Source organism: Jaculus jaculus, unplaced genomic scaffold, assembly GCF_020740685.1.
Source record: "Jaculus jaculus isolate mJacJac1 unplaced genomic scaffold, mJacJac1.mat.Y.cur uX1, whole genome shotgun sequence".
Lineage (NCBI taxonomy): Eukaryota > Metazoa > Chordata > Mammalia > Rodentia > Dipodidae > Jaculus > Jaculus jaculus.
The window spans coordinates 772,679-787,678 of NW_025423518.1; the positions used below are offsets into that span (position 1 = coordinate 772,679).

General features: G+C 54.8%; 1 protein-coding gene across 10 annotated transcripts in view; it reads right to left on the reverse strand.

Moving 5' to 3' along the window:
- Window positions 1-2,832: 2,832 nt before the first annotated feature.
- The window catches only part of Pnpla4 (patatin like phospholipase domain containing 4), a 69,881-nt gene continuing 57,713 nt past the window's right edge, over window positions 2,833-15,000 (reverse strand). For 5 of the 10 annotated variants that reach the window (XM_045141450.1, XM_045141453.1, XM_045141454.1 and 2 more), the window contains exons 6-8: window positions 4,634-4,786; window positions 3,266-3,283; window positions 2,833-3,170 (exon numbers count right to left, since the gene is read on the reverse strand). In XM_045141450.1, the coding sequence (XP_044997385.1) occupies window positions 2,883-3,170; window positions 3,266-3,283; window positions 4,634-4,786 (459 nt within the window). In that variant the 3' untranslated portion in view covers window positions 2,833-2,882. Of the gene's footprint in view, window positions 3,355-4,633; window positions 4,787-15,000 lie in introns of all 10 variants that reach the window. The other 5 variants (XM_045141455.1, XM_045141456.1, XM_045141457.1 and 2 more) reach the window with 5 other exon arrangements.

Here is a 15,000-nt window from a genome sequence, read left to right on the forward strand (position 1 = left end):
CTTTACCCGGAGAGTTACGCCCCCTCCCCAGCCCCTTCTCCCCGTCTCACTCTTCAACAGGCATATAGCCTTCCTAACTCTTTATGGTTTTGTATTTTGAGGTAGGGTCTCGCTCTAGCCCAGGCTGACCTGGAATTCACTATGTAGTCTCAGGCTGGCCTCGAACTCGCGGCCACGATCCTCCGGCCTCTGCCTCCCGAGTGCTGGGATTAAAGGCGTGAGCGCCACCACGCCCTGTGGCAAGCTATTCCATGCATGTCATTGTTTCGTTATCTGATTTTTTTAAAAATTTGTTTACTAGAGGGGGAGAGGGAGAACGGGGGCACCTGGGCCTCCAGTGGCTGCAGATGAACTCGTATCTGGCTTACGTGGGTTCTGGAGAATCGAACCCGGGTCCTTTAGCTTGCAAGCAAGCACCTGAACCTTAAAAAAACCGCATTTTTAATGCTTACTTTATGAGTAAATACCTTCTGAGTTTGCAACCCGCACTCGTGTGTCTCCCTTCACGGGATGCGTGTGTGCCCGTGTCTCCCTTCGCGGGATGCGTGTGTGCCCGTGTCTCCCTTCGCGGGATGCGTGTGTGCCCGTGTCTGGGCACACGTGTGAGCGTGAACTTGGAGGCAAGAGGGCAACCTCAGGAGTCATGCGAGGCGGGGTCTCACTGCGGCGCAGGCCGACCTGGAACTCACTGTGGGGTGTCAGGCCGGCCTCGAACTCGCAGCCACGATCCTCCGGCCCCTGCCTCCCGGGTGCCGGGGTGTTGGACATGATCCTGTGTTTATCTATTATTTTTTAATTATTTATTTGAGGGGCTGGAGAGACGGCTCGGCAGTGAAGGTGTTTGCCTGCGAAGGCCGAAGAGGATCCAGGTTCGATTCCCCACATGCACGAGGGGGCGCACGCGTCTGCAGCTCCTGGGCAGTGGCTGGAGGCCCCGGAGCGCCCATTCACACCCATTCTCTCTCTCCCCAGTAAATAAATAATATGTTTTAAAAATTTATCTATTTGAGGGCTGGAGAGATGGCTTAGCGGTTAAGCGCTCGCCTGCGAAGCCTAAGGACCCCGGTTCGAGGCTCGGTTCCCCAGGTCCCACGTTAGCCAGATGCACAAGGGGGCGCACGCGTCTGGAGTTCGTTTGCAGAGGCTGGAAGCCCTGGCGCACCCATTCTCTCTCTCTCCCTCTATCTGTCCTTCTCTCTGTGTCTGTCGCTCTCAAATAAATAAATAAAAAATTTATTTATTTGAAAGACAGAGAGATTGGGTATTCCCGGGCCCCTCCCACAGCTGCTGCCAACGAACTCCAGATGCATGCACCCCCTTTACGCCTCTGGCTTACGTGGGTCCTGGGGAATCGAACCTGGGCCCTTAGGCTTCGCAGGCGAGCACCGTGACCGCTGAGCCGTCTCTCCAGCCCAAGCGTCTCTTCTGGAGGCCTTGCTGCCCGCTGACCACCCAAGGCTGTGTTGATCGAGAGAGAAAGATCACAGGGTGCCCAGAGCTGTGGCTGCTTGTTGGGGGGCTTTCGGGGCTGCCGTTGTGCAAGCGGCCCCTGGGGTGACAGCCTCGCCTCTCTCTGTTGAATGCAGTTCAGATCCGAAGCGGTTCCCTCTAACTGTCAATGGAAGCTGCGGGTCCCCAGGGCGACCAGGAGAGCCGAGCAGGAGCAGAAAAGGAAGATGAATGAAACTTGCAAAGGCCGAGCCAAGGATGTCCCCGCAGGGGAGGCGGAACTTGCCAGGGAGGCTGGGCCGGTGACGACAAGGGATCAAGTCGGGATCTGGGTCAGCAAGCCTCCTCCGGGCTTGCAGGCCCTGCCTGGGGAGCAGCTGTTGACGGGCCAGATCCTGCTTTCCGCTGGCTCGGAGCCCAGGCCGCAGCCCAGGCAAGCGCTGCTCGGCTCTGGCAGCTGGGGGCGGCTCGTGTGCGGAGTGCGTGGGGTCTGCGGGCCCCTCAGCAGACTCAGTCAGCGGTCAGCAGACTCGCCAGCCAAGATCTGCAGGTCTTTTATTTTTTTTTTAAATTTTAATTTATTTATTTGAGAGCGACAGACACAGAGAGAAAGACAGATAGAGGGAGAGAGGGAGAATGGGCGCGCCAGGGCCTCCAGCCTCTGCAAACGAACTCCAGACGCGTGCGCCCCCTTGTGCATCTGGCTAACGTGGGACCTGGGGAACCGAGCCTCGAACCGGGGTCCTTAGGCTTCACAGGCAAGCGCTTAACCACTCAGCCATCTCTCCAGCCCTGCAGGTCTTTTTTAGAGAGACACAGAGGGAGAATTGGCCCAGCAGGGCCTTGGCCACGAAAATTGGACTCCGGACGCTTGGGCCTCACCCTTGCGCGTCTGGCTTACGTGGGATCTGCAGAGTGCAACATGGGTCCTTAGGCTTCGCAGGCAGGTGCCTTCACTGCTAAGCCCATTTTAAGGTGTTTTCCTTTTAAACATTTTATTTATTTATCTGACAGACAAAGAAGGGGGGAGAGAGACAGGGAATGAGCAGGCCGGGGCCTCCAGCCAGTGCAGATGAACAGCAGATGCACGTGCCCCCCCCCCCCCGTCTTGTGAATCTGGCTAACGTGGGTCCTGGGGAATCAAACCTGGGTCCTTTGGCTTTGCAGGCAAATAGCTTAACCACTAAGCCACCCCTTCAGCCCTTAACCTGTTTCTTTTTTAATTTTAAATTTTTATTTATTTTGAAACTGACAAAGACAGAGAGAGAGAAAGACAGATAGAGGGAGAGAGAGAGAATGGGCGCGCCAGGGCCTCCAACCTCTGCAAACAAACTCCAGACGCGTGCGCCCCCTTGTGCATCTGGCTAACGTGGGACCTGGGGAACCGAGCCTCGAACCGGGGTCCTTAGGCTTCACAGGCAAGCGCTTAACCGCTACGCCGTCTCTCCAGCCCAGGCCCCAGCATTTACGTGGGGGCCCTGCATCCCCCCCCCTACACACACCCCACACCTCCATACTTGCATTCGACGGGCTTGTCCTCCCAAGTGTCCCAAAGGACATGCAACTCTGCCAAGTGACCCCCGACCGCTTCCGCACGGGTTCGTGCCCGGCCGTGCCCACGTCGGGCCCAGCGCCTGCTCCTCTGGACGAGAGCGTCGATGCCACGGGCAGCAGAAGCACCCGGGCCGGGCCTTGAAGGGCTTTATTCCAACCAGCGTCCTCTGTGGAGGAAGCCCAGGGCGTCCTCGAACCCGCGCTGGTACAGGGAGCCCATGTCGCCCGCGCTCGGTGGGAACAGGGCCTGGCTGAGCCTCACCAGGTTGGCCAGAGACAACTACAGCGGGAAGAGGTGAAAGGGTGAAGCTGTGGGATGACGCACGATGCTGTCTTTCCAATTCAAGTCTCCTTACCATGGACACAAACAAGGAAGAAAAGAAAAGAAAGAAAACCTCAGTAGGAAAAAGCCAAACGTGCGAAGCTGAGAGCGTCTGCACGTCCAACGAGCGGTTCTCAGTATTTGCCTCATGAACATTCTTTACTGGATATTTCTGCGCTGAAAGGCCCATGCTCTGCCCGGGCAGGACTTTTATTTATTTATTTTTCTTTTTTTTTTGAGGTAGGGTCTCGCTCTAGCCCAGGCTGACGTAGAATTCACTCTGCGGTCTCAGGCTGGCCTCGAACTCACGGCCACGATCCTCCCGCCTCTGCCCCCCGAGGGCTGGGGTGGAAGGCGTGAGGGCCACCACGCCCGGCTACGGCAGGAATTTTATTTTATTTTGGTTTTTGAGATAGGGTCTTACTCTAGCCCGGGCTGACCTGGGAACTCACTGTGCAGTCTCAGGGTGGCCTCAAACTCACGGCCGCGATCCTCCTGCCTCTGCCTCCGGAGTGCTGGGGTGAAAGGCTTGTGCCACTACGCCCGGCTACGGCAGGAATTTTTTTTATTTATTTTTTTATTTTTTGTTTATTTATTTATTTGAGAGAGAGAAAGAGAGAGAGAGAGAGAGAGAGAGAGAGAGAGGAGGGGGGAGAGAGAGAGAATGGACGCGCCAGGGCCTCCAGCCTCTGCAAACGAACTCCAGACGCGTGCGCCCCCTTGTGCATCTGGCTAACGTGGGACCTGGGGAACCGAGCCTCGAACCGGGGTCCTCAGGCTTCACAGGCAAGCGCTGAACCGCTAAGCCATCTCTCCGGCCCTACGGCAGGACTTTGGAAGAGCAGTCACGGGCTGCCGGCTGCACTGTCCAGATGGGACAGTGAGAACGAGCCCTCCGACGATGCGCAGTGTTTGCTGCAGGCTGCGCTGCCTGGTGTGGAGAAGGGCTGGATCACGTTAAGGACGCCCATGCCTTTGCCTGCCCACCGCTCATGCCCTCCACCACTGTTCCGTTACTGCCATGTCTGTCGGGAGCTACTTGTAAACTGCTCGGACATCCTACGCAGCGCATGGACGTGTGCAGTCAGGAAACTGGGACCACGAGCCACATTGGCCCTTGGCAGCAGAGACCCCCCGGCTGGACGACCCCAGGCCCCGGGGCCTTGGCATGATGCGTCTCGTTGGAGGCAGGAGCGCTGCAGGATGCATGCTGGGGAGGAGGACCCCTGCCCGGAAAGCTCGCTGCGCCCCTCCTGCACGGCCCCCCCGTCTTCCCAGCTGACAGGAGCCCCGCGTGGCCTCGCTCACCCTCACGTCCTGGTTGCAGACGTTCACGTGGCGGTGCGGCTGCCCTCGGTCTTGCGGGGAGACGTCCGTCCGTCCACTGAAGGGGGAGATGGTCACCGTGCGGCCCACGGGCAGAATGGGGAGGCTGTCGGTCAGGCCTCCGTCCACCCACTTCTGTAAAAGAGCACACACCCCCCCCCCCGGCCCCCAACATACACCCGTGTCAATGGCTGCACTGCCCCCAGCAAGGACAGAGGGCAGTGGGGTTCCCTGACCGGGGCTGTCAGAGAGTCTGCTAGCTTCCCACGACCCAGGGCCCGGCCCCCCAGGGAGCTCCTTCCTACGTGAGGTCGGAACCCGGCCCAGCACCCGGGAATCTGTCCACCAAAGGAGGCAGGTGCCGTCCGTGTAGGCCCTGTGACGTAGCCCAGCTGCAAAAGCCGAGTTTGCAGTGAAGGCCTCGGGAAGCCATCACGGGGGCTCAGAAGCATCAATAGGCCTAAGCGTGCGCTGTGCAGCAAGGCCGGTTTCCTGACCAGGGGCAGCGGGCTGTGTGCACGATGCAATAGTTCAAGTTTGCTTGGAATGCGCTTGCCTGAAGGTCCTCAGATACACGTAGGCAGCCAATTGCAATGAAGGTTCCCTAATGCGCTTGCAATCCTCCCAGCCCCCTGCCCACCAGCTTCGCCCACCAGCATCCCAAGCCGATCGCAAAAATACAAGCGCAGCTACGGCTTAAATCTACCAGTCAGGGCTGGAGAGATGGCGTAGCGGTTCAGCGCTCGCCTGTGAAGCCTGAGGACCCCGGTTCGAGGCTCAGTTCCCTAGAACCCACGTTGGCCAGATGCACAAGGGGGCGCACGCGTCTGGAGTTCGTTTGCAGTGGCTGGAAGCCCTGGCGCGCCCATTCTCTCTCTCTCCCTCTACCTGTCTTTCTCTCTGCGTCTGTCGCTCTCAAATAAATAAATAAAAATTTTAAAAAATATATTAAAAAAAAAAAGAACTCCAGCCAGACACAATTTGCATCCTTTAGCTTGGAATCCCAAAGCCACCTCCGCACCCTCCGTCCCGCCCAGCGTCACCGCGTCCAGACAGGTGGCTGCGGGTGCGAACCGAGAAAACACTGAAGAGGTTGGGGGCCATGGATTCACACTTGTCTCAGGAAAGAAAAAAAGTTAAAAGAAAGATAAAGAAAAATAAAGACAAAGAACACAACTATGCTCTGGAGGCTAGGGCAATGGGTGGCTCAGGAGAGGAACAGCTTGCCACACAGGCCTAAGTCATCGCGTCAGAGCCCCAGAAACCACATTCTCTCTCTCTTTTTCACACACACACACACACACACACACACACACACAGATTAATAATAAACAATAAGAATTATCCTGATAGCCACTAATGATGGAGAATCCGTTACCCAGAGGCTCTCTCTGGGAAGATTATACACCGAGTTTCACTTTACCGTGGGAATTGTAATGTATTTAAATACAGTTGGGGGCTGGAGAGATGGCTTAGCGGTTAAGCGCTCGCCTGTGAAGCCTAAGGACCCCGGTTCGAGGCTCGGTTCCCCAGGACCCACGTTAGCCAGATGCACAAGGGGGCGCATGCATCTGGAGTTCGTTTGCAGAGGCTGGAGGCCCTGGCGCGCCCATTCTCTCTCTCTCCCTCTATCTGTCTTTCTCTCTGTGTCTGTCGCTCTCAAATAAATAAATAAATAAGTAAAATTTAAATACAGATGGGCTGGACAGATGGCGTGGCAGTTAAGGCGCTTGCCTGCGAAGCCTAAAGATGCCATGTTCGAATCTCCAGGTCCCACGGAGCCGGACGCACAGTATGCAATGTCACCCGTGCGCAGAACAGGTAGCTGGAAGGCCCTGGTACACCCATGCTCTCTCTCTCTCTCTCAAAAAATAAAAAAAAAAGATAATAATGAATAAAGTTTTCCTCTGATTTACTTATTTATTTGAGACGGAGAGAAAGGCAGACAGAGACAAGAGAGCATGGGTGCACCAGGGCCTGTAGCCAGTGCAAGCCAAGCCCAGACGCCTGCACCACCACGTGCAATCTGGCTCACGAGGGAACCAGGAGAACTGAACCCGGGTCCTTAGGCTTCGCAGGCAAGCGCCTTAGCTGCTGTCGCGGTCCGGCTCGCACTGCTGGTAGAAATCACCCGACCAAGAGCAGCTTCTGGGAAAAAAAGAGATTTATTTTGGCTCACAGGCTCGAGGGGAAGCTCCACGATGGCAACGATGGCATGAGCAGAGGGTGGACGTCACCCCCTGGCCAACAGAAGGTGGACCACAGCAACAGGAGGGTGTGCCAAACACTGGCATGGGGAAACTGGGCTATAAAGCCCATAAGCCCACCACCCAACAATACACTCCCTCCAGGAGGCGTTAATTCCCAAATCTCCATCAGCTGGGGAGCCCAGCATGCAGAACCCCCGAGTTTATGGGGGACACCCGAATCAAACCAGCACAGCCGCTGAGCCCTCTCTCCAGCCCTGAATAAAGATTTTCCTCCTGAAGAGCAAGACCGGGTTTCGGCCGAGACGACCTGAGTGAAATCGATGAAAATGACAGCGGTCGGGGTGAAATCTCGCCCGTTATGAGTCTGAGAGACGGAGCAGGTGGCATTAATTATGGATGCCCCGTCAACCCACTGTTGTGATGATTCAACTGGACCGTCAGCTGGCCAGACCTGGCGTCGCCGTGGAAACAGACGTGCGGGCACACGGGCGGTGGCGTTTCTGGACTCGGCTCACGGAGGCGGGCAGGCGTGCCCTGGCCGGGGGTGGCACCAGGCCGGACGGGAGATGTGAGCAGAAGCCCCCCGAGCCCCTGCTCCTCTTGCCCTCTCCTCCCCCGCTAAACCCTTCCTTTCTTTCCTTATTTTTTATTTTTTTGGTGTTTCGAGGTAGGGTCTGGCTCTCGCCCAGGCTGACCTGGCATTCAGTGTGGAGTCTCAGGCTGGCCTCGAACTCACGGCCACGACACCTCCCGCCTCTGCCTGCCGAGCGCTGGGACGCGAGGCGTGGGCGCCACCGCGGCCGGCTCCCGTCCTGTCCCCCTCGGGAAAGTCATCGAGTAGCCACACGGCTGCGCGTCCGTGTCTGTGCGCGCGTGTGCAGGCCCTTTTTTGGTGTTTCGAGGTAGGGTCTCACTCTGGTCCAGGCTGACCTGGAATTAACTCTGTAGTCTCAGGGTGGCCTCGAACTCACGGCGATCCTCCTACCTCTGCCTCCCGAGTGCTGGGATTAAAGGCGTGCGCCACCACGCCCGGCTTATATTTTTTAATATTTCATTTATTTATTTATTGGAGAGGGAGAGAATGGGTGTGCCAGGGCCTCCAGCCACTGCGAGCGAGCTCCAGGTGCACGCAGCCCCTTGGGCACCTGGCTGACGTGGGTCCCGGAGAGTCGAACCGGGATCCTTTGGCTTTGCAGGCCAAGGCCTTAGCCACTGAGCCGGCTCTCCAGCCCAGATTAAAAAACAAAAACAAAAACAAACAGACAGACAGACAGACAAAAGACACGCCTTCGAAAACCATCTCATCGCCCGATTCTCTGGAGACGCTTGCGCCCACGACGTGGGAATTCACAGAAGCTTCGTGCAGGGGAAATGAAGGACGTGTCATCTAACTGACCTTCAGGGAGAAGTCGCGTGACTCGCTGCACGGGGTGACAGGCGGGCCACGGGCTCGTTAGAGCGAAAAGCGCTCTAATTTGCTTCGGGGCTAATGAGCGCCATCTCGGGGACCTGCACATCCTTTTTTCACCCCCCAAACACTGTTCACTCTTGCAACGTGACTCTGATTATAGACATGGCGGGGGGTTGGGGACGGCTCCGTAGCTCTCCCCAGCGCCCTGATGAACTGTGCAGGGTGCTACCCCCTCCCCATCAGCCATGGCACTGTGCCCCCAGCAGCTGGCACGGGCTTTCTCCTTCCTGGCCGACGGGGCCATCACGCTCGCAAACATTCCTCTCTCTCCTAATGAGAGGCAGGAGGGAGCCTCAGGCTGCATAATCTACAGGCCTGCAGGCTGCAGACTTGGCGGGGGGGGGGGGGGGGCGGGGGTAACGCTGGAGGCACCGCACCCCGTCTCCTGGCGGGCGAGGAGGGTGAGCTCCTTCCTGTCACAGGCGACAACTGGGGCTTGCAGATCAGGGCTTGGTAAGCCATGGCCCGACATGTGCTTCTGTAAGTATGTATTTTCTTGGTGCGTCCACACGTGCATGCCAACGCGTGTGGTGCGCTGATGCACAAGCAGGGGCAGGTGCACATGCAGGCGGAGGCCGGGGGGACAGCGTCAGTGGTCACCCTCCGAGAACGCTGCCCACTTCCTCCTCACACAGGGTCCCTTGCTGTCCAGGAGCCTCACCAGCTGCGCCCGGTGGTCGGCCAGTGAGCCCCATCCTCGGTTGTCGCCTCCCCCCAGGGCTGGGGTTACAGGTGTGTGACCCCGTCCCTTCCGTTTTCCCACAGGGGCCCAAGGGTCAAACTCGGATCTCCAGGCCTCTATGTGAGCCTCTCCGCCGACCGAGGCCCGGGGCCGGCCCGGAGTCAGGTTTTGTTGGCACAAGGCCGTGTCCTCGGCTGGCGGGTCTAATCTGTGTCTGCACAAGACGGCAGAGCTGCAGGCATCTCCCCGAGGGTCTTTTACAGAAGCACCGCACAAAATGACGGCCTCACTTGCCGAGGCGCTTGGTTTCCCACCAGGAATAGATGGAAAGACCCTACTGCTGAGGACGCCACATACTTGGGCTGCAAGGCCACTGAGAAATCCTGGAACTGAGCTGAAAACCTCCTCCATGTAGACCAGCTGACAGAAAGCTGGAAGAAGCCATTCTACATGCAGGTCAATGAGAGAGAGAGATAACACCAGTGAAGATACTCAACAGTGGACACTGCAAGCCTTATAATTGTCCAGCCAGGCCAAATGAGCCAATGGGTGCAATAGTGGCACATCTGTCATGGTGGAAAACAACCTCCCTCTAATTGGACTGGAGGCCTGCTCCATGGGGGGGAACACATCCCTGATGCTGAAAACTTAAAACAGGGGTAGTCATGAGCCCTAGGGGTGTAACGTCTGCTGATGTCTGGATAAGTGTATATACTGTGCTTATCAAACTGCCCAGTAAGCACTTCTCTTAATGTTCATACCCTTATATTAATGCTGCTCTCACTTTGGGTAGAGAATCTTCTTTTTTTCAGATGGCAGTGACCTTGGGATGACTCAGAAGGTATCACAGTGCTGCAAAAAACATCTCATTCACACCTTCCAAGGCTCAGGGTCTAATGCGGAAGAGGTGGCGGAAAGAATGTAAGAGCCAAAGGAAGGGTAGGACTCCTTGCAAAGTGCTCCCCCCAGACACAAAATGGCCTGGATATCCATGACCTCACAGTGCCTGGCACTACCTGCACAAGACCATCATAAGAGGAGGAAAAGATGATGACATTAAAATAAAACAGAGACTGATTGAGATGGGGAGGGGACATGATGGAGAATGGAATTTCAAAGGGGAAAGTGGGGGTAGGGAGGGTATTACCATAGGATACTTTTTATAATCATTGAAAATGTTAATAAAAATTGAGAAAAAAATATAAATAAATAAATAAAATGAAATGAAGGGCCACCCTAAGACTATACACTGAATCTCAGGCCAGCCTGACCTCAAGCAAGACCCTACCTTGATATACAAAGGGGGAAAAAAAACTTATTTTAGATTTCAAATCATTATAAAATTAAACTTCATCATATAGAGTTGATGTGATAGCAATGTTTACTCCATTTAGAATTTATACGGCGAACTAAATTCTTACTTTTACGCATACAACAAGAGAGTAAGATGATACTTCTGGGCTGGAGAGATGGCTTAGCGGTTAAGCGCTTGCCTGTGAAGCCTAAGGACCCCGGTTCGAGGCTCGGTTCCCCAGGTCCCACGTTAGCCAGATGCACAAGGGGGCGCACGTGTCTGGAGTTCGTTTGCAGAGGCTGGAAGCCCTGGCGCGCCCATTCTCTCTCTCTCCCTCTATCTGTCTTTCTCTCTGTGCCTGTCGCTCTCAAATAAATAAATAAATAAATTTAAAAAAATGATACTTCATGTGAGATGTGAGGCATCTCGATTTTTTTAATTAACTTTTTTATTTATTTGCAAGCAGAGAGAGAGAGAATGGGCATGCCAGGGCTTACAGCTCCTGCAGACAAAGTCCATATGCCTTCGCCACTTTGCGTATCCGGGTTTACCTGGGCACTGGGGGATTTAACCCAGGTCACCAGGCTTCGCGGGCAAGTGCCCTAACTGCTGAGCCATCTCTCCAGCCTTGCATCATAATTTTTATTTATTTATTTATTAGGAAGAGAGAGAGAGAGAGAGGGAGAAGAGAATGGGTGCCAGGGCCTCGAGGCGCGATAGATGAGCTCCCGAGACCTTCGCCACCTTGTGCGTCCGGCTTTCGAGGGCCCTGGAGACTTGCACCCTGACCCTTAGTCTGCACAGGCAGGTGACCTAGCCGCCACGCCAAATCTGCAGCGCCATCACGGTGTTTCAAATGACGAGGTGCAGGCTTCCAGACATGCATTTCATCATTTAAAACACCGTGCCGGCCGGCCACAGACGCCCGGGGTCGCACCTGCCTCTCCCTCCTCAGCAGCTCCACACGTAGTGGGCACTGAACTCGGGACCGTGAGCTCTCAAGACAGGTGCTCTGCCAACGCAGCCACGTGCCCAGCGCACAAAGAGGCCTTCGGAGCATTGCGTGCAAATGTGTTTCGACGGGCAGCGTGAGGCACGCGTGTAGCTGGGAGGACCCCCCAAGGCCAAGCGTCACGGTCCCTGCGAGGCTCGCCTTCCCCACGGCCGCGTGGTCTCCACCCAGGTGCTTGAGCTCCGTGTTCCCAAGCCTTCTTTTTTTGTGTGTGTGCCTTGCACCCAGGGTAAGGCTGCTTTGGGCCAAGAGTCACGTCGCCTGCCCCAGACACAGTTCGGAAGACTAGGAAAGGGAACCTTGGAGTGTGACAAGGCTTTGCAAGCACCGGTTCCCTTACTGCAATGCCAGCAGGTCAAGAAACATGGCTGTGCTGGGTCCCCAAACGAGTGAGGCAAAGAAGGAATCAGCGACTGGCATTTGGACACGGTGCGCGTGCTTGGCGGGAACACGGCCACACACACTGCAAGACGCTGGAGTTGACTTACCCGTAAATGTGTGTTCGGTTGAAACTATGCTTGATTACAAAATAATTATCCCTTCCATGGGACAGAGGTTGTGTGTTCAAGACTATCTCCAGTGTCTGCTAAACAGATCATGCATTTGATTATATAACCCACCTTGGCCGTGTGAGAAGTAAGATAATTTGATTATAAAACACATCTAGGGCTGGAGAGACGGCTTAGCGGTTAAGCGCTTGCCTGTGAAGCCTAAGGACGCCGGTTCGAGGCTCGCTTCCCCAGGACCCACGTTAGCCAGATGCACAAGGGGGCGCACGCGTCTGGAGTTCGTTTGCAGAGGCTGGAGGCCCTGGCGCGCCCCTTCTCTCTCTCTCCCTCTATCTGTCTTTCTCCCTGTGTCTGTCGCTCTCAAATTAAAAAAAAAAAATTATAAAAACAAAACAAAACACATCCACCAGCTGGGCGTGGTGGCGCGCGCCTTTAATCCCAGCACCCGGGAGGCAGAGGTGGGAGGATCGCCGTGAGTTCGAGGCCACCCTGAGACTCCATAGTGAATTCTAGGTCAGCCTGGGCTAGAGTGAAAGTCTACCTCAGAAAACAAAAACAAAACCAACAAAAAAAAAACCCTCCATCTATCTAGTGTATGTTAAGTGGGTCAAGTATGTGAGTCATGTTGAAGTCTAGCAGGCACTAAGTCGGCCCCATATTCGATGTGCTGAACAGACACCGTACCTAGTTATTAAATGAACACCTCTCCCGTGTCCTAGATAGACGGCACGTTCGGTCATGTGCCGGTGCTAGGCAGGCAGTGACCGCAGAAGGCATGCCTGTGGCTGAGATTAAGCAAGTCGCACGTGAGAGCACAGGATCCTTATCTCTGGCACGTGCCGACGGAGGCCTGGATTACGAAACATGTCACCGATGGTCGCGTGTGTCAGCGATCAAGCGCGGCCGGCGGCCGACCGTCACCCGCGGGGTCAGTTGAGTGGAATCTTGCTTGTCTCTCAGCACGCGTCACAGGGACGTCCTGCTGAGCTGTCAGACGTCCACGTCAAGCCCACGCCACGCAGACACCTCACTTTGTCGCACAGCCCCTCTGCCACAGGTCGGATGCCATGCGTGGTGATCAAGAGCCGACGCCTGGCCCGGTCCGGATACTCGAAAGCTAAGGTAAGCCTCGTGCGTGCATGTGACCGAAATCACACCTCAGACTAACCCTCGTCTGCAGCACGTGCAAAGTAGTCACAAGGTCTCATTATAGCCGTCTTAAATAGATGCCGCGTTCTACCATAAATGACTATTTCTGCTATGCGCCAAACAGACTGCGTTTCATTAGGACACGTCTCTCTCTAGCGTGCGCCAAGTATTGATTACAAAACATATAACTGGGCTGGAGAGATGGCTTAGCGGTTAAGCGCTCGCCTGTGAAGCCTAAGGACCCCGGTTCGAGGCTCGGTTCCCCAGGTCCCACGTCGGCCAGATGCACAAGGGGGCGCACGCGTCTGGAGTTCGTTTGCGGAGGCTGGAAGCCCTGGCGCGCCCATTCTCTCTCTCCCTCTACCTGTCTTTCTCTCTGTGTCTGTCGCTCTCAAATAAATAAATAAATAAAAATTAAAAAAAAAACGAAAAAAACCATATAACTGTGGCATATGTTACACACATTTGACTGCATGATAATGCACTGCTCCAGTGTATGTCAAGTAGCGTATTTTATTTTATTTTATTTTTAATTATTTATTTATTTATTTGAGAGCGACAGACACAGAGAGAAAGACAGATAGAGGGAGAGACAGAGAGAATGGGCGCGCCAGGGCTTCCAGCCTCTGCAAACGAGCTCCAGACGCGTGCGCCCCCTTGTGCATCTGGCTAACGTGGGACCTGGGGAACCGAGCCTCGAACCGGGGTCCTCAGGCTTCACAGGCGAGCGCTTAACCGCTAGGCCATCTCTCCAGCCCAAGTAGCGTATTTTATTATACATATGTCTTAAACGTTGTATTTGCCTACAGAGGGCACATCTCCGATTTGCGTTAAATAGATGTAGCCAATTCCGCATGCATTCTGTGTCTGATGATGAGACGCATTTCTGGGATACGTTACATGGATAATGTGTTTTGTCCCCATGGCAGTGATGGGCCGTGTACGCTGAACGGCTGGGGTGTTTGGTCATCGAATGCTCCGCTGGGTTATGAAACCTGCAAGCCTGGCATCTGTGGCGAAACAACGCTTTGCCTCCGGTTTTGCTATGGAAATGGAAATCGTTCACGGCTTTGCAAAAAAAAAAAAAAAGAAAAAAGAAAAATAAACAGACGCTTAGATCAGCAGGGATCCCGCTTGAAGCGGGCCCTGGACGGATGGCCCGGGGCGGGGCAGGGGGGCTGTGGTCACAGAGCCGGTGGGCACGGGACCCATCTGTGCCATGCTCACGCAGTAAACTTCGCAAGGAAGACCGTAGCACTTGCTTGAAAGGGAAAGAGACGAGCTGACAGAAAGCTGGAAGGAGCCATTCTGCATGCGGTTCAATGGCAGAGACAGAAACCACCGGTGAAGATACTCAGCAGTGGACACTGCAAGCCTGATAATTGTCCAGCCAGGCCAAATGAGCCAATGGGTGCAAAAGTAGCACGTCTGTCATGGTGGAAACCAACTGCCCTCCAATTGGACTGGAAGGCTGCTCCATGGGAGGGAATACATCCCTGATACTGAAAACTTAAAATAGGGGTGGTCATGAGCCCTAGGGGTGTAACGTCTGCTGATGTCTGGATAAGTGTATATACTGTGCTTATCAGACTGCCCAGTAAGCACTTCTCTTAATATTCATACCCTTATATTAATGCTACTGTCTTTGGATAGAGAACCTTCTCTTTTCACATGGCAGTGACCTTGGGACGACTCAGAAGGCATCACGGTGCTGGGAAGAAGTGACTGGAGTACTGAGTAACATCTCGATCACACCTTGCAAGGCTCAGGGTCTAATGCGGAAAGAACGTAAGAGCCAAAGGAAGGGTAGGACTCCTTCCACAGTGCTCCCTCCAGACATAAAATGGCCTGGACGTCCATGACCTCACAGTGCCTGACACTACCTACACAAGACCCTCATAAGAGGAGGAAAAGATCACGACATCAAAATAAAAGAGAGACTGATTGAGAGGGGGAGGGGACATGATGGAGAGTGGAGTTTCAAAGGGGCAAGAGTGGGGGGAGGGAGGGCATCACCGTGGG